Source organism: Oncorhynchus mykiss, chromosome 12 (genome assembly GCF_057628025.1).
Source record: "Oncorhynchus mykiss isolate SJ-2025 chromosome 12, ASM5762802v1, whole genome shotgun sequence".
Taxonomy (NCBI): domain Eukaryota; kingdom Metazoa; phylum Chordata; class Actinopteri; order Salmoniformes; family Salmonidae; genus Oncorhynchus; species Oncorhynchus mykiss.
This window is the reverse complement of record NC_143033.1, coordinates 63,838,766-63,862,490: the sequence shown is the minus strand read 5'-3', so window position 1 is coordinate 63,862,490 and position 23,725 is coordinate 63,838,766. Positions and strand designations below refer to the sequence as shown.

The window sequence follows — 23,725 nt, the reverse complement described above, 5'->3', positions numbered from 1 at the left end:
TCCAGTGGACCCCAACACCACATACGTAATATAAATGTGCAGGGGGGTGCACTCAATGAAAATTTGTTATTTTGCATGTTCTTCATAGAAAATGAGCCAAGGTCAATGAGTCTCAGGTTGAAAAAATAAAAATGATACAATTAATTATTTTAGTAAACATGGAAAAATTCATCCCACAGACCCAAACACTACAAAAGGGTTAAAAGGTATTGTATTTGATATATTTGTTTAGCTTTTATTTAAGCATAGAACAATGTTGGAAAGACAGGGAAGATGGAGGGCGAATCAAAGGGCAATGGGCTGGATTCAAACCCATGAACCCCACAGGCTAACATACATCATATTTTTGAGCATGAACATCCCAATTCAAACAGTCCTTTTTATTGATCTGTACATTTACATGCTCCTTTTTCTCATTGCTTTCCCCTCGCTACTTTCCTGTCACCAAGCGTTCACCAATACTGTTGATGAGAAATAGTAAAGTAGAAAAATAAGTTGTGTCCAGACTTGATTAGAGTAATAATGTTTTTTTAAATTGTGACGTGTACAAAAGGTATTTGGTTTATTTCAGTACAAAATACACATGGCAGATACCGATGGATTACAGGGTGCAAGTTTGATATAGTTTGAGATTCATTGGTATAAGAATACAAACGGCTTTCTGCTGTTAAAAATAACTACATAACAGATTTAAGTACAATACTTTTTTGTGGTTTATTACACTGCATTAATAGCACTGAGTCAATGCATTATTTTATAATTAGGTAAAGAACAACGTGGGACAAATGTGGATCCAACATCAACACGGTTCTCGTTCACAAAGAAAATAAGATGGTCAGCTTTGAGAACCAATCATCAATAACTCAAATTATTAATCAAAACAGCTCAAATATTTTTAGGGTCAGAGTTGAGTCCGATTCAACTCACAAATTTGGAGCAGATTCAGAATATTTCAGAACGTTAGATGGCTATCCTGCTTTGTGTGAAATATCGCACAAGGGATAGTCGTATGTTAATTACATCTATATGAAGGTTTGCAAGACCAGTGCTACATATCCTCTCTAAACAAACAAGTTATTTCATGACAGACACATGCAGTTTACAGAAGTTAAATCAGGAAGGCTGGTCTGACTGTTCGGGTAACTTCAAGTAAGCAAAACATAACTTACTTAGCTTCCTATTATATGGACATAGTGGGAATGAATACGAACGTATTATCGTCAGCATAGCGTCATCTCTTTCCTATTAGCCACGTCCGGAATGTAATTCAACCATTTACCGTATAGCCTATCAGCACCGCACAGTAATGCCCATTCCACATGCTTGCTGTTCAGCCTATGGGCTCACTCTTGCAATTATCACCATCATCTCTCTCAACCAATGGGCGTAAATCTTGGGATGTATTTATATGTCAACTTACCCATGTTCTGTCACTTTCTGTTTTTCATCAACAGTTGTCGACAGTTGATGCCTTGTCTGAAGCTTTTCATTAGCTTTAACTCATTCATTTAATACCATTCAAAAACGAACTCATTGATGTACATGGTTGGTAGCGGTGTGACATTTAAACATTTGCAAAGAGCATAACAATAAAAATGACTTAAAAAGCAGGTCTACACCTGAATGCATAGACAAAAGTACCTGGACATGCCTAAACATCCACCCAGTCATTTTAAAATAAACAATAGCACTTTAGTGTCAAACTACTTTTGCCTACGTTGAAGTTGTGCAAAAAAATATGATATATTCTGTGGTCATGGATACCACACTGTGAAAAGTACCAGTCTTTCAAACACATCGTTTCACTCTCATTCTGCTTCAGCTCTCCCTCTTTTCCATGCAGTCTTTTAAAAATCTAATTTGTCGATTCAGTTTAACCGGGCTTCTTTCATTTTCTGTTGTAGGTATGAATGATAGCGCCCTCTAGTTCCTAAATTATCCATTCCTTCCAGCAATGTCAAATCAGTGACTTCCATCAGGTTGACCCAATGTAGGAAGCTACCCAAAACACAGTATCTGTGAGATCTCACTCTTTACCATCCCTACTCTTTCTTTCTTCAGTCTGTAGATTCATCTCTCGCTCTCTTCTCATCTAGCCCAAGGCCTCTCCCTTTACATCCTTGCACAATGAAATAATACCACAAATACAAAAAAAAGTATATAAAAAAAGTTTGAAGACGCTAATTTATAAGTGTGAATGAAAACACATCACTCCACCACTTTGCCCACCATTGCCGTAAGCATCCCTGCCCAATTCCCCAAACCTCACCATACAGTTTTTGCATTTCCAAGTGTATATCTCTCCCCTCCCTTGCCAAATCCTCCCATTTCCCTCCAGGTAAGTCAGACAAGACTTGTATCAGTGGTGAGGTGAGGGGGTTTTGGTCTCTGTGACAACAGCGCTATGCCATGGAAGGGGGCAGTTAAAGGAGGGTGCAGGGGCAGCCACCGCTCTTCCGTTTTCCTGTGTGGTTTGCAGGTAGAGGGGGACTCTCAGTCTCCTGAAACTTTCTGTGTTTTTAAAAGAGAGAGAAAAAAAGAGAGAGAGAGCATTGGATACTTTGACTCAGGAGTAGGCTATAATGGACACTAAAATGTCTGTCCCTCAACTCTGCCTCTGGTCACCAACTCTTCTAATCATCTAGCTATAAACATGATGACCTATAATAAAGTAGCTTACAGCTTTCTAGCTGTTAACGTTACCTTATAGCTCGCACCACCTCCAGGAAGGCTTCATCTACGTTGTAGCGGTTCTTAGCCGAGGCCTCCATGTAATGGATCCTGTTCTCTCTGGCAAAGCCCTGGGCCTCCTCTCTGGAGATCTACAGACAGTACATGCACTCAGGTTAAAAAGCACCTGCCAGGCCAGCAGCAGTTTCATTTCCTTATTCCGGTAAACTGAGTTAAGAGTAAGGTGGTGGTATTTGATCTAGCCAAAGAAACACTTGTAGCCACTCGCCACCTGTTGGCAACTCAAAGGTATTTGAGGCTGGAGAATTTGAACCAGTAGGATCTAAATTGGCATTATTATAGCTAGCAGAAGATCTCCTTTAACATGACTGAGAGTGAGAGTGAAAGCCAGTACCGCTCTCGACTGGTCCAGGTCAGCCTTGTTCCCCACCAGCACCATGGGGAAGTCATCCCGGTCCTTCACTCTCAGTATCTGGGTGTGGAACTTGTGGATCTCATTGTAACTGAAAAAAGGGAAGGAAAGTGGCCGAAACGAGAACACATTAGGAACTGATCGTAAGTGCTTTATGTCCTTAAAAAGGTACTATCCATTAGTTCAATTTACTGTTAAAAAAATCATAATAAAAAAGCAGCCTTGTGGAGGACTGTCAGGAGAGACTCTTTGCGAGTGTATATGCCCCTTAAAGCAAATGGGCATATTCATTGGCATAAATCCAACTACTGAGTTGTTTTATTGTATACTCTTATTTTAAATGTACAAAGACAACAGCACAGTAACAAACATTCATTCAAACATGAAAACAAACAATAGAAGTGAGAGGGGTAGACTGGGTCCTACCAGGACACAAAGGACACCCATCGAGCCCTACCAAAGCAAGCCAGGCATCCTGTATAATCTGTCAGGAGTCAAGACTTGGGGGGCTACAGTTCATAAATATGGATAATTGTTAAATTAGGCTATGCTCTATGGTTTACATATGTTCTTAGAATGTGAATTCTGTTTAGGTGCAATTGCACCAATCCACCTTTCAATTCATAAAGAACTACTACAGCAGCTCATTATGCTGCCTGTATTTGACACCGTGTCATGAATGCAACTCTTATGAGGTGAATGCCTATAACAAGTCTCACATCCCCTAGTTACTGTAGCATCACTCTGTGATTAGGGTTGCACACAGAAAACACTAGTGTAATACTGACCATGGCTTGAACGCATCGACACTTGAAGGAATGAATGATCATGAGCGTACCGCAAATAGGGACTTTAACGGTTAACCGTTATATCGGTTAGCTGACGAAAATTAATTTGACAAGGTCATGCTTATCAGGGATCACCAATTTCATCTTGAGTGGATGGTCGGGGGGACAGAACATAAAACATTTAAAAAGTTAGACTGCAAATTGATCACAAGAAGCCAAAACAGATATGTTTGACTAAAATAATAATTTCAAACCTTGATTACATTAGGGAACATTGCCCTGCGTAGGGTGCAGTCTTTTGGATGGGAAGTTAAACGCGTATCCTGACTCTGTGGTTATTCAAAATCCTTTGGCGCTTATTGTAAGAGTAGGGGTGTTCACCCTGGTGTCATGGCAAAATGTTCTACCTGGCAACACTCCATCATGGCCAACTAATCATCCCTTTCATTCCTAATTGGCATATATCACTCCTCACCTGATGTGTAGTGAGAGTTCTTGTACAAAAAATGGTCGCCTTGCATCACTGAGGTGGATGAGGTGAGTTTCCCCCTACTATAAAAAGCACTTTGAGTACCTCAGTTGGTAGAAAAGTGCTATATAAATCCAATCAATTATTAGTCATTATTATTATTTGAATACGATAACATATGTCTCTATAATGCAAGAGAATAGATTTCCAAAATTAAAAATCACTTGGAGCTGATTTCCTGGTGTTTTTACAGTCATGTCCAACAAAGATTTTTTTTTTTAAATGTATTTTTTTCTCAGAAAACTTGGGGGTGGGCAAATAAAAACACCCACAGGCCAAATTCAGGCTGGCAGTTTGGGAACCCAGGTGTTTAGGTTACTTTGCGTCATTTTTCTATATTGAAATTGTGCATGTGTATTTTCATTAGTCTTCACGCATTCTATTTATTACAAGTGCACAGCAGAGAGCCTACTTTGAGGAGAGGAATAGCCTACCAGACAGCGCGAGTGTAACTCCTCAAAAAGCCTGTAGGCTACTGGAGTGAAACCTGCTTTTGTGAGCCCAGTCAATGCACAACAAATAACATTTCTAAATGCAACCGCGTGTTAAAAACTTGTGGCCATGATTAAAAAGGAGATATTCTTTATTTCTCAATCTCAACTTGTAAAGCCTCCCATTCGCCATGAGTTCTTAATGAAAAATGCCTGTGTATGGTATGCATGCATGGTATCAGAAGAGGCGAAGCGCCAAAATCTGTCCAAAATACTGTCCAATGCATTTCTATGGGCTTATTTTGGGCCTAAGCTTGTCGCCTGCCTTCCTGGCTTGGGACGACTCCCCTTGTTAAAACAGAAACATACGCATCTCGTCATTACATACATAGATACTGATAGTTTCTGTTGGTCATTTTACTGTTTGGAAAAAATGTAACCGTTCGTTGACCGGTTAATGAGGGTCAGTTAGTCGGCAACTAAATTTACCAAAATGTGCATCCCTAATCACAAACAGTGACGTTGCCTTCCTGAAACCTTGATTACTGTAGCCCTGACAAATGCTTTAGCTCTGAGGACTTCAGAGTATGTTGTGTAGTTGGGAACACTGGTTTGAATCTACAGTTGCCTGTGACTTGAGATAAACTGTGTACATGCATCCACCCAAACAGACACACACAAAATTCTTACCTGCCAGTGTCATTCAGAGCGAACACCAGCAAGAAGCCTTCCCCTGAACGCATGTACTGCTCCCGCATTGCCCCAAACTCCTCCTGACCTGCTGTGTCCAATACTGACAGACACACACACACACACACAAAGAGATTCAGATGTACATACACGGGGATGAATATGGATAGTGACAAAACAGTGCATTCTGAAAGTATTCAGACCGTTTCAACATTTTTGTGTTCCTCAATCTACACACAATACACCATAATGACAAAGCAAAAACAGTTTTTTTGTTGTCCTGTTGGATGGTGAACCTTTGCCCCATTCTGAGGTCCAAAGCAGGTTTTGATCTAGGACCTCAGTACTTTGCTCCATTCATCTTTCCCTTGATCCTGACTAGGTCTCCCAGTCCCTGCTGCTGAAAAACATCCCCACAGCATGATGCTGCCACCACCATGCTTCACCGTAGTGCCAGGTTTCCTCCAAATGTGACGCTTGGCATTCAGGCCAAGGAGTTCAATCTCGGTTTCATCAGACCAGAGTCCTTTAGGTGCCTTTTGGCAAACTTTTGGCAAACTCAAAAAAAGTCTGTCATGTGCCTTTAACTGAGGAGTGGCTTCCGCCTGGCCACTTTACCATAAAGACCTTTACCATTGGTGGCATGCTGCATTGTTGTCCTTCTGGAAGGTTCTCCCATCTCCAGAGAGGTACTCTGGAGATCTGTCAGTGACCATTGGGTTCTTGGTCACCTCCCCGACCAAGGCCCTTCTCCCCCGATTGCTCAGTTTGGCCAGATGGCCAGCTCTAGGGAGAGTTTTGGTGGTTCCAAACTTCTCCCATTTAAGAATGGAGGCCACTGTGTTCTTGGGGACATTCAAATGCTGCAGAGATTTTTTGGTACTCTTCCCCAGATATGTGCCTCGACACAAGCCTGTCGTCTCGGAGCTCTACGTACAATTCCTTCGACCTCATGGCTTGGTTTTTGCTCTGACATGCACTGTCAACTGTGGGACCTTATATAGACAGGTGTGCCTCTTACCAAATCATGTCAAATCAATTGAATTTACCACAGGTGGACTCCAATCAAGTTGAAGAAACATCTCAAGGATGATCAATGAAACAGGATGCACCGGAGCTCAATGTCGAGTCTAATAGCAAAGGGTTTGAATATTTAAGGTATTTCGGTTTAATTATTTTTTTTTATACATTTGCATAAATGTCTAAAACCTGTTTTTGCTTTGTCATAATGGGGTATTGTGTGTAGATTGATGAGGAAACAAAATAATTTAATACATTTTAGAATAAGGCTGTAATATAACAAAATGTGGAAAAGGTCAGGGGGTTTGAATACTTTCCGAATGCACTGTAGACGTGACATATTTGTTCCAGTGGAAATTACACTGACTCAGATTTTCACTTTAAAATGTATGCCAAACAACAGCCATTGATTTCAAAGTTCAAACAATACAACTCTATGCACAATTTACACAGAACATTTCATAAAAACACATTCACTGAAAGAACTGTGCGGATGCAAAGTTTCTAAAACAATTATGGTAAATCTGTTTTATTATGCAAATACGTTTTCCAAAAACTGTTAAATATCTGCTTCCAATTAAGATTCAAAGATGTCGGCTGAAAGAGTAGGGTGTCAAGTTATGACATGACACCTTGAGTTTAAAATAAATAAATAAATATTCAGGTTATTGAACTACAGTAGAATTTGATGTACATGTTTTAAAATGAACCTTTACTTAACTAGGCAAGTCAGTTAAGAACAAGTTCTTATTTACAATGACGACCTACACCGGCCAAACTCGGATGACGATGGGCCAATTGTGCGCCGCCCTATAGGACTCCAAATCATGGCTGGTTGTGATACAGCCTGGAATCGAACCAGGGCGTCTGTAGTGACGACTTTAGCACTGAGATGCAGTGCTTTAGACCGCTGCACCACTTGGGAGCCCTCTGATCTGTACTATACAGAAATACATAATTATGGATATAAATATCATTCTCTTCATAATGATGTATCCTGAACCACTCAGAGGTGTGGGGAACAAATATAGAACAAAGTGAGGATAAAACAACAGAAGAGGACATAGAGCGACAAAAGAACAGATCAAAAGAGGAAGAGCTTGTATGCAGTGGTGGAAAAAATACCCAATTGACATACTTGAGTAAAAGTAAAGATACCTTAATAGAAAATGCCTCAAGTAAAAGTGAGTCACCCAGTAAAATACTACTTGAGTAAAGTCTAAAAGTATTTGGGTTGTAAATATACTTAAGTATCAAAAGTAAATGTAATTGCAAGTATAAAAAGTAAAAAATAATTTCAAATTCCTTATATTAAGCAAACAGCACAATTTTCATGTAAAAAATAAATAAACGTATAGTGCCCCTGGCTCTCTCCAACACTGACATAATTTACAAACGAGGCATTCATGTTTATTGAATCCGCCAGATCAGAGGCAGTAGGGATGACCAGGGGTGTTCATGATAAGCGCATGAATTTGAACATTTTCCTGTCCTGCTAAGCATTTAAAATGTAACGAGTAATTTTGGGTGTCAGGAAAAACGTAGAGTAAAAGGTACATTATTTAAAAGTAGTCAAAAATATAAATAGTGAAGTATAGATACCACCAAAAATTAAGTAGTACTTTCAAGTATTTTTACTTAATTACTTTACACTACTGCTTGCGTGAGTGATTCCTGTAGCTGCGAGCCAAAGCTAATTTTTGCGATTTTCGAAAGGATCTTTGGTTTGTAAGTGTAGTGCTCTGAACCAGGCTTGGATATTGTTTCCCCTTTCTTGAAGCGGCTGAGCGCCATTCGATGAACATTAAATATAATTTAGATTTTTCAACTTAAAAAGCCAACTCTTCCTCTGTTTACACCACCCCTCGCTGCCGCATACATCGGAACCCCACTGGATCGATCACAGTGGTGGAGAATGCGGGCACCAGAAGTGGTGACAAATTGTTAAAATGGATGGCTATGTGCACCATTGCGCAAAAGGAAAGCACAGACATCGCGAATTTAAGTGGCCATGCTGGCTCAGGCAGGGCTAGGCTACAAGAATAGGATGATGACATTGAGGCCTATCTGCTTTCATTCAAGGAGGTCAGCAGTAAGAGGACTATGGGCCCCCGGAGCGGTGGGCAGGAATGCTGGCCACATTTCTGTCCGGGTGTGCGCAGGCTGCATATTTCAACCTGGATCCTGCAGAGGCAGAGGACTAAGAAACTAAAAGCCAAAGTCTTATCCCGGGTACTGTCTGAATCCACAGGCCAAGCGTTTCTTATCCCGGGTACTGTCTGAATCCACAGGCCAAGCGTTTCTACGAGTGGACCTTCGATAGCAACGAATCAGCAATAGCCCAAACGTACAAACTAACACGGCTGACCAAGGGTTGGCGAGAGATGGTGTTTCCGGTGCTGGGAGCTTGGGCATACATCATGGCAGTGTCCATTTAATGACGAACCCATGCCCACCAAGCCTTACTCCGGATCAAGGGGCGCACATCCATGTAATCTATCCCCGCAGTGTTGGACCATAGAGGGAGCCCCGGCCATAAAAGTCCAAGGAGAGGATGCAGAAGCAATGCTCGACTCGGATAGTAAGATTACCCTAGTTCGGTCACAGGAGGGAGATGTGTCAGGAACAGATGTCAGTCTCCTGTATCCATGGGGACGCAGTGGAGCAGGTTAAGTTAGTTACGCCGAGGCAAGTAGACTATGAAGGTGTGGGTGGTGAATCACTTACTGATATCGGTACTGCTATGGAGAGACAAATCTGTTTGAAAGTTCATTGCGGATTAAACAGAACCGCCCCAAGCCCACACCGGCGAGCATAAGCAATGTGAAGCAGTCACTGGCACACTCATAGAAAACACATCCCCAAAAGGCGCACACCCGCCGTGCCCGACTGGCACTACTGGGAGAAGTCTCTTTCACCCAGATCGAGTGCAGGGGAGGAAGAAAAGGAAATTCAAAATCAGAGGCTCAGGCAGCTGTTTCAAGAAAATACAGAGGATACATGCTCAGGTCTCTCAACAGAGAGCGGAGGAGAACAAGGTCCTGCACGGGCCCTGGTAAGAATAGACAGACAATTCTTTCATTTACCTGATGAGTTGACAAGACAGTTTGGCACCGCACAGCTGCAGGACCCGGTCTCAGCACAGCGCAGAGTGAAAGTGACGGATGGGAAGCACATGGAGGACATCAATTCCCCTTATTACTAGAGGGCTTACTGTACTGGTGGTTAAGAGAAGGGGCGAAGTGCTAGAGCTACGGTACTGTACCTGGCACATTCACGTGTTGAGAGGCCACTTGGCAGTAGACAAAACTAAAGAGCACATTATGAGTAGATTCTACTGGCCCTGCATTACAAGTGATGTAGAGAAATACTGCAAGTCATGTGACAAGTGCCAAAAGAATGCCCCCAAAGCCAATTACAGAAACACACTCATCCCACTCCCCATCATTGAAACGCCCTTTGAGCAGATAGTCATGGATCTGGTAGGTCCTATTTTGAAAATATCCTGGGGGCACAATTATATACTAGTTAGAAGTCGACCGATTAATCGGAAAGGCCGATTAATTAGGGCAGATTTCAAGTTTATATATATTTTTTTAAATACACCTTTATTTAACTAGGCAAGTCAGTTAAGAACATATTCTTATTTTTAATGACGGCCTAGGAACGGTGGGTTAACTGCCCCGTTCACGTAAAAAAACAAAAAACTGCATAGTTTCCTAGGAACGCGAAGCGAGGCGGCCGTCTCTGTCGGCGCCGGAAGTGTGCCACTTCTCTTGCGTTCATTGCACACAGAGTCAGTGTGTATGCAACAGTTTGGGACGCCTAATTTTCGAAAATTTTACGTAATTATGACATAACATTGAAGATTGTGCAATGTAACAGCAATATTTAGACTAATGGATGCCACGGTTAGATAAAATACGGAACGGTTCCGTATTTCACTGAAAGAATAAACGTCTTGTTTTCGAGATGATAGTTTCCGGATTCGACCATATTAATGACCTAAAGCTCGTATTTCGGTGTGTTATTATTAGAGGTCGACCGATTAATCGGAATGGCCGATTAATTAGGGCTGATTTCAAGTTTTCATAACAATCGGAAATCTGTATTTTTGGGCGCCAATTTGCCGATTTGTTTTATATACCTTTATTTAACTAGGTAAGTCAGTTAAGAACACATTCTAATTTTCAACGACGGCCTAGGAACAGGGGGTTAACTGCCTCGTTCTGGGGCAGAACAACAGATTTTCACCTTGTCAGCTCGGGGGTTCCAATCTTGCAACCTTACAGTTAACTAGTCCAACGCAATAACGACCTGCCTCTCTCTCTCTCCTTGCACTCCACAAGGAGACTGCCTGTAACGCGAATGCAGTAAGCCAAGGTAAGTTGCTAGCTAGCATTAAAAACGTATCTTATAAAAAACAATCATAATAACTAGTTAACTACACATGGTTGATGATATTACTATATATTATCTAGCGTGTCCTGCGTTGCATATAATCTGACTGAGCATACAAGCATCTAAGTATCTGACTGAGCAGTGGTAGGCAGAAGCAGGCGCGTAAACATTCATTCAAACAGCACTTTCGTGCGTTTTGCCAGCAGCTCTTCGTTGTGCGTCAAGCATTGCGCTGTTTATGACTTCAAGCCTATCAACTCACCTGGTTGAGGCTGGTGTAACCGAAGTGAAATGGCTAGCTAGTTAGTGCACGCTAATAGTGTTTCAAACGTCACTCGCTCTGAGCCTTCAAGAAGTTATTCCCCTTGCTCTGCATGGGTAATGCTGCTTCGATGGTGGCTGTTGTCGTTGTGTTGCTGGTTCGAGCCCAGGGAGGAGCGAGGAGAGGGACGGAAGCTATACTGTTACACTGGCAATACTAAAGTGCCTATAAGAACATCCAATAGTCAAAGGTTAATGAAATACAAATGGTATAGAGGGAAATAGTCCTATAATAACTACAACCTAAAACTTCTTACCTGGGAATATTGAAGACCCATGTTAAAAAGGAACCACCAGCTTTCATATGTTCTCATGTTCTGAGCAAGGAACTGAAACGTTAGCTTTCTTACATGACACATATTGCACTTTTACTTTCCTCTCCAACACTTTGTTTTTGCATTATTTAAACAAAATTTAACATGTTTCATTATTTATTTGTGGCTAAATTGATTTAATTGATGTATTATATTAAGTTAAAATAAGTGTTTATTCAGTAGTTGTAATTGTCATCATTACACATTTTTTTTTTTTAAATGTAATCATCCAATTAATTGGAATCAGATTTTTTTGGTCCTCCAATAATCGGTATCGGCGTTGAAAAATCATAGTCGGTCGACTTCTAATACTAGTGGTAATTGATTTTGCCACATGCTACCCCAAAGCAATACCCCTGCATAATGCTTTGCGTAACTTTGGGTCTGCAGGTCGTCTATAGTTAGAGCGTAGGGCCAGTAACCGAAAGGTTGCTGGATCAAATCCACGAGCTGACAAGGTAAAAATAAAAATAAAAAAGTTGTTCTGCCCCTGAACAAGGCAGTTAACCCACTGTTCCCCGGTAGGCCGTCATTGTAATTAAGAATTTGTTCCTAATTGCCTAGTCAAATAAAAAGGTTATATTTTAACATTAAAATTTTTTAATAAAAATTAAATAATGTCTACTAAAAGGTATTGCTAAAGAGTTGTTTGATGTTTTCCCGAGTCGGCATACCCTCCTCTATTTTGACCGACCAGGGATTGTGTTTATGTTCCGCATAATGAAAGACTTTTGTGCCTTGTACCAGGTTAAACAGATACACACAAGCATATCACATCCTCAGACAGATGGTTTATGCGATGTGATGGTTTATGCGAACGCTTGAATAAAACTGTAAAGTCGATAATAAAGAAGGTTGTGGAACGGGACGGGAGGAACTGGGACATATTATTACCTCACTTGTTTGCTCTTAGGGAGGTGCCCCAGTTTCCAACGCGCTTCTCCCTGTTTAAACTGTTATATGGGAAGCCGTGCCGAGGGATTCTGGACCTCGCCAAGGAGGCGTGGGATGCCCAGCCGTGTCCCCACAGAACTGATTGAGCATGTCATCCTAATACAAGAACGGATGGCCGCGGTGTAGCCAATAGTGGAGGAACACATGGAGAGCGTGCAGCAAGCGCAACAAAGAGCCTGCAACAGGACTGCCCAGACCCAAAAGTAATGCAGGAGATAAGGTACTCCTTTTAATTCCGACAGCGGAACATCGGCTCTTTAGCGCACTTGAGGGGTCCATACGAAGTAATGGCAAGTGTATGCCCTGTAAACTACAGTTAGGCAGCCAGGTAAGAGAAAACCTGAACAGCCATATCACATCAACCTAGAGTACCATGAGATAAGTTAAGATGTGATGTTCTGCTCCCTACCCGCAGCCCAACAAGATCAACCCCCGCTAGAGGTGCAGGTAGTGAAGTCGCTGACTCACCAGCAAGACCTATGGGCCCTTGTGGTCTGACACCGGGAAGTATTCTCTTCCCTCACAGGGAATATAAATCTCCTCCAGCATCATATATACACAGAGCCAGGCAAGAGTGAACTTAAGGCCTTACAGAATCCATGCTGCGGGACAAACAATAGTCAGAGGTGGTGAGAGAGATGCTGGGTTAGGGAGTTAGAGGCATCTCACAGCGCCTGGTAAAGTCTGTTAGTTCTCGTTCTGAAGCCAGAAATTCTGTAATCTGTAACGACTTCCGAAGCCTGAACAACATCTCCAAATTCGAACACAATGCCCAGGGTAGATGAGCTGATAGAACGATTGGGAAAGGCGAGCTACAAAACTATGCTAGATCTCACGAAAGGCTATTAGCAGGTGCCCCTGGCCACAGAAGACAGGGAGAAAAAGGCGCTCTACACCAGACGGACTTTTCCATTACACTAAATTACTCGTTGGGTTTCATGGTGAGGCCGCCATGTCACAGAGGTTAATGGAACAGCTACTCAGACCCCACCAAGCCTACGTGGCCACTTACATCGACGACATGGTGATCCATAGTGAAGAAAGGGAGATGTACCTACAACAGGTATGGGCCGTGCTGGGGAGCCTAAGGAGAGCAGGCTTGACAGCTAACCCTAAGAAATGCAGGTTCGGGTTAAGTGAGGAAGAATATCTTGGGTACACTATTGGGAGTGGTGTCATTCACCCCCAGACAAAGAAAGTGGCGGCTATCCGGGAGTGGCGAACGCCGGTGCGTAAAAAGTAGGTGCGCTCCTTCTTAGGGCTCACAAGTTACTATCGGCGCTTTATACCCAACTATGTCTTTATAGCCGCTCCATTGTCCAACCTGACCAAGAAAGACCTACCCGCACAGGTGAGATGGACTCAAGCAGCAGAGCTAGCTTTCCAAAAGCTAAAAGAAGCCCTGTTTGCAAAACAAGGACTAAGAGCACCAGACTTTGGACTTCATTGTCCAGACGGATGCCTATGATGTCGGCATCGGAGCGGTGCTCTCCCAGGGAGTGGGAAAGGTCAAACACCCAATAGACTACATCAGCTGTAAGTTCCCAGAGAGGGAAAATAAGTTGACCGAGAAGGGCTGGCTATAAAATGGGCACTCACCTACCTCAGATATTATCTGTTGGGAAGAATATTCACTCTCGTGACTGATCATGCGCACTCACCTGGATGGCAAGAAACACAAAGAGAATAACAGTAGGGTATCTAGATGGTTCTTGAGCTTGCAATCCCTCCATCATCCACAGATCCGGGGTCCATCACGGAAATGCATGCGCGCTATCCTGCCGCAACACAGTGGATTTTGAACCGGCCGAGTGCCATTCGGGGAACATTAAATATATAATTTCTATTTTCGCAACTTACAAAGCCAACTCTTTCTCCATTTACACCACCCCTCGCTACCGCATAGATCGGAACTCGACTGAACCGATCACAGTACACAAAAAGTAGAAATATTCAATATCCTTATTTTGCATTGTTGGGTATTATTCTAATGAGCTCTACCCCCCAAACAAGACCAGATTTGATTGGTCCGGACCAGACCAAATCTGAACCAATCATAGACGTCTATTTTTCTCAAGTTTGGACATTATGGTACAGCACAGTAGATATGTTCAGTACAGTATACAGTACTCTAGTGTGCTCTGCTGTACTAACTTTTCTGTACTGTACTGTCAAAACTTGTGAAACATAGACGTCTATGATTTGTTCAGATTTGGTCTGGCCAGGGTGGACTGACCAAATTTCAATTACTTTTCAACATCCACAAAGGTCCGATATCAGTTGGTGTTCAGTGGTTGAGGATGCTTGTTACAGTATATGGAAAGAGGGTAGGTGGTTAGGTGTCAGTAACATGCTGACCAGACCGGACACATCGCGTGCGTGACCATTGCAAAATAAATATACACATACATGTTATTCAATCATTGCACCCACACTGCTCGCGGGTGTCAGAGAGCGGCTGGGTGGCCAGGCTCCAAAATAGAAATTGGTTCCATTTGTGACACTCCCATCTCCTCATTGGTTTTTAGAAGCATATACCCACGTGCCATCTTCTCATAGGTTTTTAGGAGCATATACCCATGTGGGTGATTGAAAGATGAACTTAGGTCCACACTCCAGTAGGTTGTCGTAATGCTGTAAAGTTGGTTGCCAAACGCGATATTAAGTCCAAAATAAGAAGATGCCTGAGGAAGGAGGAGAGATGACGAGAAATGAATTTGGTTTACTGTTTTATCTGTGGACTAATTGTCGGAGTAGAGGACTTTGTGCATTTCAGGTAAAATAATAACCCAACCCAACACAAATTAGCTAGCAACAGCAAGCTAGCTAGCTAAATTGCCATAAATGGTTAATGCTTTTCGACCTGTCCTCAAATTAATATAATTGGTTCAGAGTTTGTTTTGATATTTCAACCTGCATGTCCTGATCGCTTCTGGTGTGGGTGAACAAAATCAACATGCGTGCGATGGCGGACGTACACGCAAGCCCAGTTTGGTCAGCATGTAAGAGTTGTGAGAGGTGACATTAACTGTAGAGAAAGAAGAGAGAGTGTGGCAGAAAGATAGAGAGAGAGGGGTTGTCCAGACTGTTTACACAGTCTTGCTTTGACCACCAGACAACAGAAAGAGAAATAAAACAGTTGAGAAATAAAACATCAGCTGAAGATAACAGTATGCCAGTGGAAGGGAGGACAGTAGCAGGTGACCCAAATGTGGACCCAAATGTCCCGTGTGGCTCAGTTGGTAGAGCATGGTGCTTGCAACGCCAGGATTGTGGGTTTGATTCCCACGGGGGATCCGTATGGGAAAGGATAAAGAACGTCTGCTAAATGATTCAAATGTGAAAGGTTTGTGACTTCTATTACTTCCCATTTTAGCCAATTCAATCGCAGTAATTCAGTTACTGATTGTTCGGATTTGGTAACAGAATTACTAGTTTGAATCAATTAATAATTCATAAACAAACTTGATAGCAGTAAAACCCCAATAACTAATTATTAGGTCTACCTCTGCTTGTTACTTATGTGAACTTTCATTATCCTCCTTAGAAAATATCTTAAAGATATGTGGGTTTCTGGTAACGAAATTACAAGACAAGGCAAATAATTTATTGTGAACTAAATATAATTGTTGATATTAGTTAGCAGGGGTCTTTACTTCAACGTTATTGGGTTTTGATATATCAATAATACCTTTAAAAAAATCTGGTAGATGTTGTTTAAGACCCCTTTTCCATCTGTTCGACCAGAAATCAAAGCCTTGAATATTCCTTATTTTTAGGAAAATAGTTAAATGTGTATATGTCTTCATTCAGAAAAAAAGATGTAAATGCCCAGGGTTAACTGACTCGACAGAGGCCATAGTACACTTACATTGTTATATCCCTTGAATATGAACACAAACACTTTTTCTATGGCATAGTGAAAAGACTACACCTTGGCTTAGAGCATCAACATCTGCCAACTGCAAGTTATAACAGAGCAGATGTGGGTGAATCGTACAGACAGATTTGGCCTTGCTCGCTCACTGGCTCAAGTAGTTTAGCTTTCCCTCTATTCTTGGAGCAAAGAACGTCAGTAAACCTACATACAGTATGACTTACTGTCTAATCGTGTCTCTTTCCCATCCACTGTGCATATTTTGGTGTAGGAGTCCTCGATGGTGGGGTCATAATCCGATACAAAGTATGACTGCGAAAGAGATAGGAGAGCATGGGTGAATAGCCTACACAGCCAGAATAGTTTACACTATTTGGCCTATATGGGTTAATATGCACATATTCAATTACCACTATAACATACTCGTCATGTCAGAAGATATGACAAATTCAAGACAAACAACACACAGTTGACAATGTCCAAACTGTTGGGGGATTCTCTCACCTGAATGAACTGTATGGTCAAGGCGCTTTTCCCCACACCGCCCCCGCCCACGACGACCAGTTTGAATCTCTCCTCCTCAGCAGACATGATTAGTTTCGTAAAATACTTTCAACGGTTGTCTATCTTTTGAAAAACGAAATGATAAAACTGAGTAGCTGATAGGATCTATTTATGACGTGAAATGTTGTAATACACAGGGGGGGAAAAAAATGAAAGTCCACTTCAACGATTGAGCAAACTACTTTTATCAAAGTAGCTCAAGGAAAAGTCCGAGAAGGAAGCAGAGTTTGGTTTTACCTCGGTGTTACGCCAATATATTTAACTTGAATTACCTACGATAGGTTTACAATATCTCAAATGTAAAAATGTATAGTTAGTTTTCTGATACTATTTCATAACATTGAAAAGCTTACGGTTGTAGTCTGGCCCAGTGTTGTAAACTATCCTCAAAAGTAGTCTAACCCCAATAGAGTTTCGTACCACTGCTCCTAAAATGTATAGGTCGCTACATAACCCGGTAAAATATAAATAAAGTATTATTGTTAAAAAATCTAATGGTTTATCGGACTCTTATAATTTTTGTCGGGTGAAAAGCCTTCCGCACCCGCCTCAAGTAAATTAGGCTATCGATGCCAACTTTGACTCCAGAAGAAGAAAAAAAATATGAGCTTGATTATCAACTACCCCGTCAAACTTTAACACGCGTGTCTAACTTTCATTATCTCTAGATTGATTAATCTACATATCTCTGCAGGAGCATTATATAACAGCTTTTGTGATATCTAAGTTACTGGGTTATTCTTGGCGACGTCTTCATTTGTTCCTCGTCTTCACTGACTTATTTTTTCATCGCTCCAAGGCAACTTTTTTTTCTCAACCAAGAAGGGTTTCTCGAAATCTCATGCGTATGTAAAACCAGGCGTGTCTTAACGACACAGTTTCCTCATTGTATACATTTTCACGCTTCTCCCTCTTTTCATTAATTAACAAAGGCTCTATTAGAATGAGATACATTCTAAAATGTGTCTTTAATCAACACTGCACGTTTATTCATTAAACTGAAACAATATGGTTTAACCAGATTTTAAATGAGTGAACCATAGTATTCATACATTGTGTACTACCTTATTTGGCCATTGAGCCCAGTTGTATGTAGGTCTAGTCAGTCATTTGATTAGTGGGGAATTTTACAGCAGGGTGGACATATAGCTAGCTAGAGCAGGGGAGTAGACCTATAAAGCTACTTTTGCAATGTATTGTGGGGTGTATTGATCCTTGGCACATGGAATGTTTTATAACCCCTTTATTTATTTTTCACGTTTAGTACTTTAGCTTATGCATTTGAGTGTATTGTATGATTACCCTCAAACGACTTTAGCCTACCTGTTGAGAATATGAGGAGATATTGGAGGGAAAACTCCTAGTGTACAGTATTTTATACTAATAGTTTATGACAGGTAAAGCATTCTTGTCTTCCTTTCTCTTCCTGATTTGCCCATCCCCTCAACCGGATGTGACTCATTTACATGGGCATGTTGCTCATTTTTACCACACCCACATTCACCCACAACCCCTCCTTATTAACCCAAACAATTTGTTGATGTTCAAGGGCAGACTGCATTCTTGTAATATTTTATAAAATAAGTGAATAACCATATCAGTCTGAATTGTGAATCAGATGTTTTCCTCATAGGTCTAAATATTGTAAATGTCTGGTGAAATTCATCGGAGATTAGTCAGAATAGAAAAGCCAGGAGAGAACATGAGTAAAATATGTACTTTAATGAACACTATGATCCCATTACAAACAACAGTGCCAAAATACCATCCTCAAAATATTCATTTTATAAATAACAACAATAAACTGATCACTTTATTCACATCAATCAATAAATAAAAATCAACATAATCAAGCCGAAATCCATGAGCATTGTGTTGGAGGCATAAACTGCTCCTATATGTAATATATATAGTGCTTTTGAAGGAAGTCAACAATAAATTGGTATTTATAGGACAAAGCATTCACTCAGAGCTCTGTGAACATGGTATGGGCAGACAAATATTTTACATGCAGTTATGTTCTTCAGTTCCTCACATGCATGCGCACACACACTCACACACACACACACACACACACACACACACACACACACACACATCAATCTCCTGGCATTTACCAGCCCTCTCTCTGTCCTCACCAGTGGTCTCTTACCGCATCAGCACCTATAGGGCAGAACAGCCTGTCCCACTTTGATCCGGGGGCCAAGCAGAACCCCCAACAGCATCTTCTCCCCCCAGCCCAGCAGCTTGTTGACAGTCAGGTTGAGAGGAGACAGGAGGCCCTGTTCAGCATCCACTCCTTCCTCAGCCTCCACTGCAGATGCAGACAGTTTAGCTGCTGGTGACACCTGCTGGTCAACTATGATACTGAGCTGATTCAAAACAGAACTGCTGCTCAGGCTCCCAGTTAGCGTCTCCCTCTCTGCTCTTCCCTTGCTGTGGTCCTTCCCTGTCTTTGGAGTTGAGTTAGGCCTCCCCTTCTCCACGCTCTGACTGCGGCTGGGCTCTCTTTTACCCTGGCCTCTTCCAGCTCTCTCTACTTTCACCTGGGTTCGGGAGGAGCAGTGATTGGGCCGACCTGCTGCTTTGCCACAGGATGTGCTCCTCTCTCTCTGTTGTACGTCTGTCTGTGAGGAGGAAAGGGCCACCCCCGAAGGCTTTCTACCGTGCCTTTTTGAACCACTGGTGCCTTCTGACTCCCTCTTGTGGATGGTGTTGGAAGCGCTGGAGCGTGTTGGCTTGTGGCTAATGCTTTGCCTGTTGTTGCTTTGTGGCTCATTCTGGTGGGGGGTTGGGAGAATTGCACCAACGGGAGACAGGGAGAGGGTGAGGCTCTTGCGCTTCTCAGAGAGAGACGCAATGCCTGTTGGGATTTGTAGTGTGTTGGGCTTTGGTGTTGGTGTCGCTGGTTCGTTGGGGCTTGGAGTCATTGCTCCACACAAGTTCTGGGCCTCCCTCTGGTTCTGGTTGTGGTTATGGTTCAGGTTGAGAGTGAGCGTTCTGAGTTTGCTGGAGAGAGACAGCGTCAGTTGTGAAGGCACACTCCTCTGGTCTTGCTGTAGCTTCTCTGATAGACTCTGAGTTTCACATGAATATGAGCACCTTTGCTCTATGTTCTCTGTGTTACAAGTGGAAATCTCATTGTACATATTATGCACTTTAGCAACCCCTAAAAAGTCCTTAGCAACATAGCCATTGTCCTGAATATTCATGATCTGATTGGCTGACAGGGGGACAGAGGAACCGCAGCTAATGTTTTCATTGCTTGACTGCAGACATGTGTCCAGTGATCTGATTGGCTGGATAGTGGGGTTGCCATTAGAGGCCTTCTGAGCGAGGGTTCCCTGGAAGTGTTGTAGCTGACCCAGAAAATTGAAGTTAGGGGAGATTGAAGGCCTGCGCTCTTTCACAAACCTGAAAGTGAGGAACAGACAAGATTAGATTTGGATGCTTTATATACGCATACACACACACAATCATTAAAATGCATGAATACATATAGCACAGACAAACACACCTGTAGGCATGGTCAAGGTCCATCCCCAGGTTGTACATAATGTAGGCCACAGCCAGGGCAGGGGAGCGAGAGATTCCTGCAGCACAATGAACTATCACAGATCCACCTGATGACATAGCCCCATCTGAGAGAGCGAGAAGAGATAGATAAGGATTTTTTTAATTTTTTTTAAATCACCCATACTGTATTGCATGACATCATTAAGCCAGACTGCAAACTGTGCAAAGGACACACAGCTTATATCAACTGTCATGAATGGGCTTCCTGCAACAGTAGGCTTGTATCAATTGTCCGTGATACTGAATGGGCTGTAACAGCATTCAATATTTCTGAAACCATAGGAGCATAACTGGCCTGCATGAAACCCTGATCAATAACTGCTCATCACTTGAACTGAGTCATCTGCGTTTCTTCCAGACAGACAGTCGCCAGTGTGTAATGCATCCATGATGATGCAGACTGTGGCATAATGATGACATGCAGGAATGTCCTATCACCTAACCTGTAGGATTTGCCCTGGTAAAATCTCCAATGACGCCTATATGTTCCCCTTATAGTGCACTTTCCCCTTATAGTGCACTAGCTCTATAGTGCACTAGCTCTCTGTCTTGTCGAAAATAGTGCAGTTGTACTATATGGGGAATAGGTTGACATCCATTTGACACATAACTGACCCAATCTCATCACTATTCTCACCGATAAAACGCAGTGCCTCCGGGATATGGGGCAGCAGGTCATCTCGGAGAGAGTCGTCGATGGGGATGCGAAGGTACTGGGAACGGGGAAGGAAAGTAGGCTGCGGGCTGCAGCGGCTCACGCTTAGCACGTAGGAGATCCCGCGAGCGCCGAGGCAATCCTGCAGCCGAGCAGGGATAGCACGGGGAAAAGACAGGCAATATTAATACATTCTAGTCCTCTGGAAGAGCTGCATTTTCGGTGCATTGTGAAAATACAACGCTTTGGCCAATGACGAGAGCTAGGCTATCAATTATATAGACTGACCTACTGAATGAAAACAGTATTATACCTGCGTGACGTCCGTCTCTGCACCTAGGTAAAGATGCGGTAGGATGAGAGACAGCGGTGGACGTTCGCGTGTCCCGTTCTCTCTCTCCCTGTAGAACACCATCTCTGTTCTTTGTGTCTGGAACCGAAACATGAGAGAAAACTTTGCTCATTTCAATATCAAGGGATTACAATTATGTATTAGAGTACAATACATAGGAATCGAAAAAAGAATGCATGTAACTTTGAAAATCATTTTAACAGTTGCATGAAATATATTAGCATTATTATTGCCATGAATGTTAATTAAGAAAACATTACTTTGGTCAATTGCTGCTGCAGAATGATGTTGTCTTTGCATTACGTCATGGCTTTTGCAAGTTCACATACATTAGATGATCATAAGAGAATATAAGATCAGACATAAATGATGCAAGCAAAATGCAAAAAATATTACATTGTACTTACAGTGACGATTTTCAATCCAAACGAAGATACTGGAAATATCGCACAAATCAACTTGCACACCAAATAATATAATCAAACGAATGGTCTCAAAGCAAATGGATGAAGATTCCAAAAGGATATGTTATGCTTAACTAATAATCAGTAGAGTACAGCTCTCTCTCTCTCGACTTCTAATCTCGTCCTCGTCCTGTCTGCGACTGTAACATTATTTGTTGTTGTGTGTCTATACCTGCGCGAGAGGAAAAGGATGAGGTAATGCGTTTTCTACAAGCTAAGAATAGTACAATTGTATGTGATGTCATTTTCAACCAATCAGCGCCCATGCCGGACTCTGACGCGTGCGCGCGCACGCGCTCCATTTGTTCATCATCATCAATTCGCCTGAAGACCTTGGCTTTTTATTGTGATGAATCGTACCTTTTCTGACGCTATTGTTGCAGAGCCGTTTAAAAACAACACGCAGCTGCAATGTGTGTGCGAAAAGCATTTATTTGTCCAAAATCCTATAATCTCATCCAGTGGCGATTTTAGCATGTACATCTTGGTGTGGCAAAAAAAAAAGTGGGATGCATGCCAGCAAAGCCACTACACAACACTAAACAATACATTAATTGCACCATTACGGTGACAAACGGTGCCCACAAACGGTTAGGTCCTACATAAAGCTGTCCCAACAGCAATCCCAACACATGTCCACTGCTACACCTGGCTATCAGCGGAGCCGTCCTTGTCTGGTAGCGAAACAGTTCATTCAGCCTTATTTACTGCCTTTAAAAAAACAGCTGATATGGCTGACTTGCTTAAATAAATGCTGTTTCTAATGACAATTGAGATGTACAAACTATGGCATAAGGGCACGACAAGAAGAGGCAATCCGTAATTTCGATTAAGACCTTAATGAGAGAGCTAGGACGGACGCAGTCAATATAACTATTTGTTCAGCACTTCTAAATGTACAGCAACATAATTCAGAACATGGGCGATCTTACAATGTGCTCACTGTATACGAAGTCAGAACCGTGGGATAAATAAAGGTGGCACATAAGCAGACAATGAAAGCTCTTACAATATTCAATGATTAAATTTCTCAAAAACAGGTTATAGGCTACATGTGCACCACCAAGTCAGAGCAGTAGGCGAAATTAAGAGGTGAAAATATACCAAATTATTAGGGTGAGGCACATGAGCTAATAACAGCTTACGACACAACATACACTTAGTATTACTTTCTTTGTGGGCACCGTTTGTCACCGTTATAGTGCAATTGATGTATTGTTTAGTGTTGTGCTGTGTTGTGGCTTTGTTGGCATGCATCACACTTTTTTTTTGCCCCACCAAGACTTACATGCTAAAATTGCCACTGCTTTTAGAACTGCCCCAGTCAATTGTAAGTGCTGTTATTGGGAAATGGAAACGCCAAGGAGCAACAACGGCTCAGCCGCGAAGTGGTAGGCCACACAAGCTCAAGCTCACAGAACTGGCGGATGCCAGGACAATGCTACCTGCCCGAATGCATAGTGTCAACTGTAAAGCTAGTTTGAGGAAGAATAATGGTCTGGGCTGTTTTTCATGGCTCGGGCTAGGCCCCTTAGTTCCAGTGAAGGAAAATCTTAATGCTACGGCATGCAATGACATTAGACGATTCTCTGCTTCCAACTTTGTGGCAACAGTTTGGGGAAGGTACTTTCCTGTTTCAGCATGACAATGCCCCCAGTGCAAAAAGCAAAGTCCAAACAGAAATAA

At 42.1% G+C, this 23,725-nt stretch overlaps 2 protein-coding genes across 2 annotated transcripts; both read right to left on the bottom strand.

The window, feature by feature from the left end:
• Nucleotides 1-209: 209 nt before the first annotated feature.
• Nucleotides 210-17,860, bottom strand: rras (RAS related). Its single transcript, XM_021624371.3, has 6 exons — nt 16,933-17,860; nt 16,653-16,740; nt 5,542-5,644; nt 3,086-3,194; nt 2,704-2,822; nt 210-2,511 (listed from the first exon to the last, which is right to left on the bottom strand). The coding sequence occupies exons 1-6, from the start codon at nt 17,017-17,019 to the stop codon at nt 2,424-2,426; spliced, it is 594 nt and encodes a 197-aa protein (XP_021480046.1). The 5' UTR covers nt 17,020-17,860; the 3' UTR covers nt 210-2,423.
• An 835-nt stretch (nt 17,861-18,695) lies between these two features.
• Nucleotides 18,696-22,748, bottom strand: si:ch211-195b15.8 (uncharacterized). The gene is made up of 5 exons (XM_021624370.3): nt 21,983-22,748; nt 21,537-21,653; nt 21,206-21,365; nt 20,510-20,633; nt 18,696-20,406 (listed from the first exon to the last, which is right to left on the bottom strand). Exons 2-5 carry the CDS (start codon nt 21,636-21,638, stop codon nt 19,149-19,151), a joined length of 1,644 nt encoding a protein of 547 aa, XP_021480045.2. The 5' UTR covers nt 21,639-21,653; nt 21,983-22,748; the 3' UTR covers nt 18,696-19,148.
• Between the last annotated feature and the right edge of the window lie 977 nt (nt 22,749-23,725).

Bases quoted from the DNA above. Each gene is read 5' to 3' on its own strand.
- si:ch211-195b15.8 (XM_021624370.3), bottom strand. From the start codon at position 21,638: ATGGTGTTCTACAGGGAGAGAGAGAACGGGACACGCGAACGTCCACCG. The intron at 21,366-21,536 runs GTATAATACTGT...GCTCGGCTGCAG, and splicing joins CAGAGACGGACGTCACGCAG to GATTGCCTCGGCGCTCGCGG. The intron at 20,634-21,205 runs GTGAGAATAGTG...TCGCTCTCTCAG, and splicing joins GGAGGCACTGCGTTTTATCG to ATGGGGCTATGTCATCAGGT.
- rras (XM_021624371.3), bottom strand. From the start codon at position 17,019: ATGTCTGCTGAGGAGGAGAGATTCAAACTGGTCGTCGTGGGCGGGGGC. The intron at 3,195-5,541 runs GTAAGAATTTTG...CCCTTTTTTCAG, and splicing joins GCTCTGAATGACACTGGCAG to TTACAATGAGATCCACAAGT. The intron at 2,823-3,085 runs GTACTGGCTTTC...TACTGTCTGTAG, and splicing joins ACCTGGACCAGTCGAGAGCG to ATCTCCAGAGAGGAGGCCCA.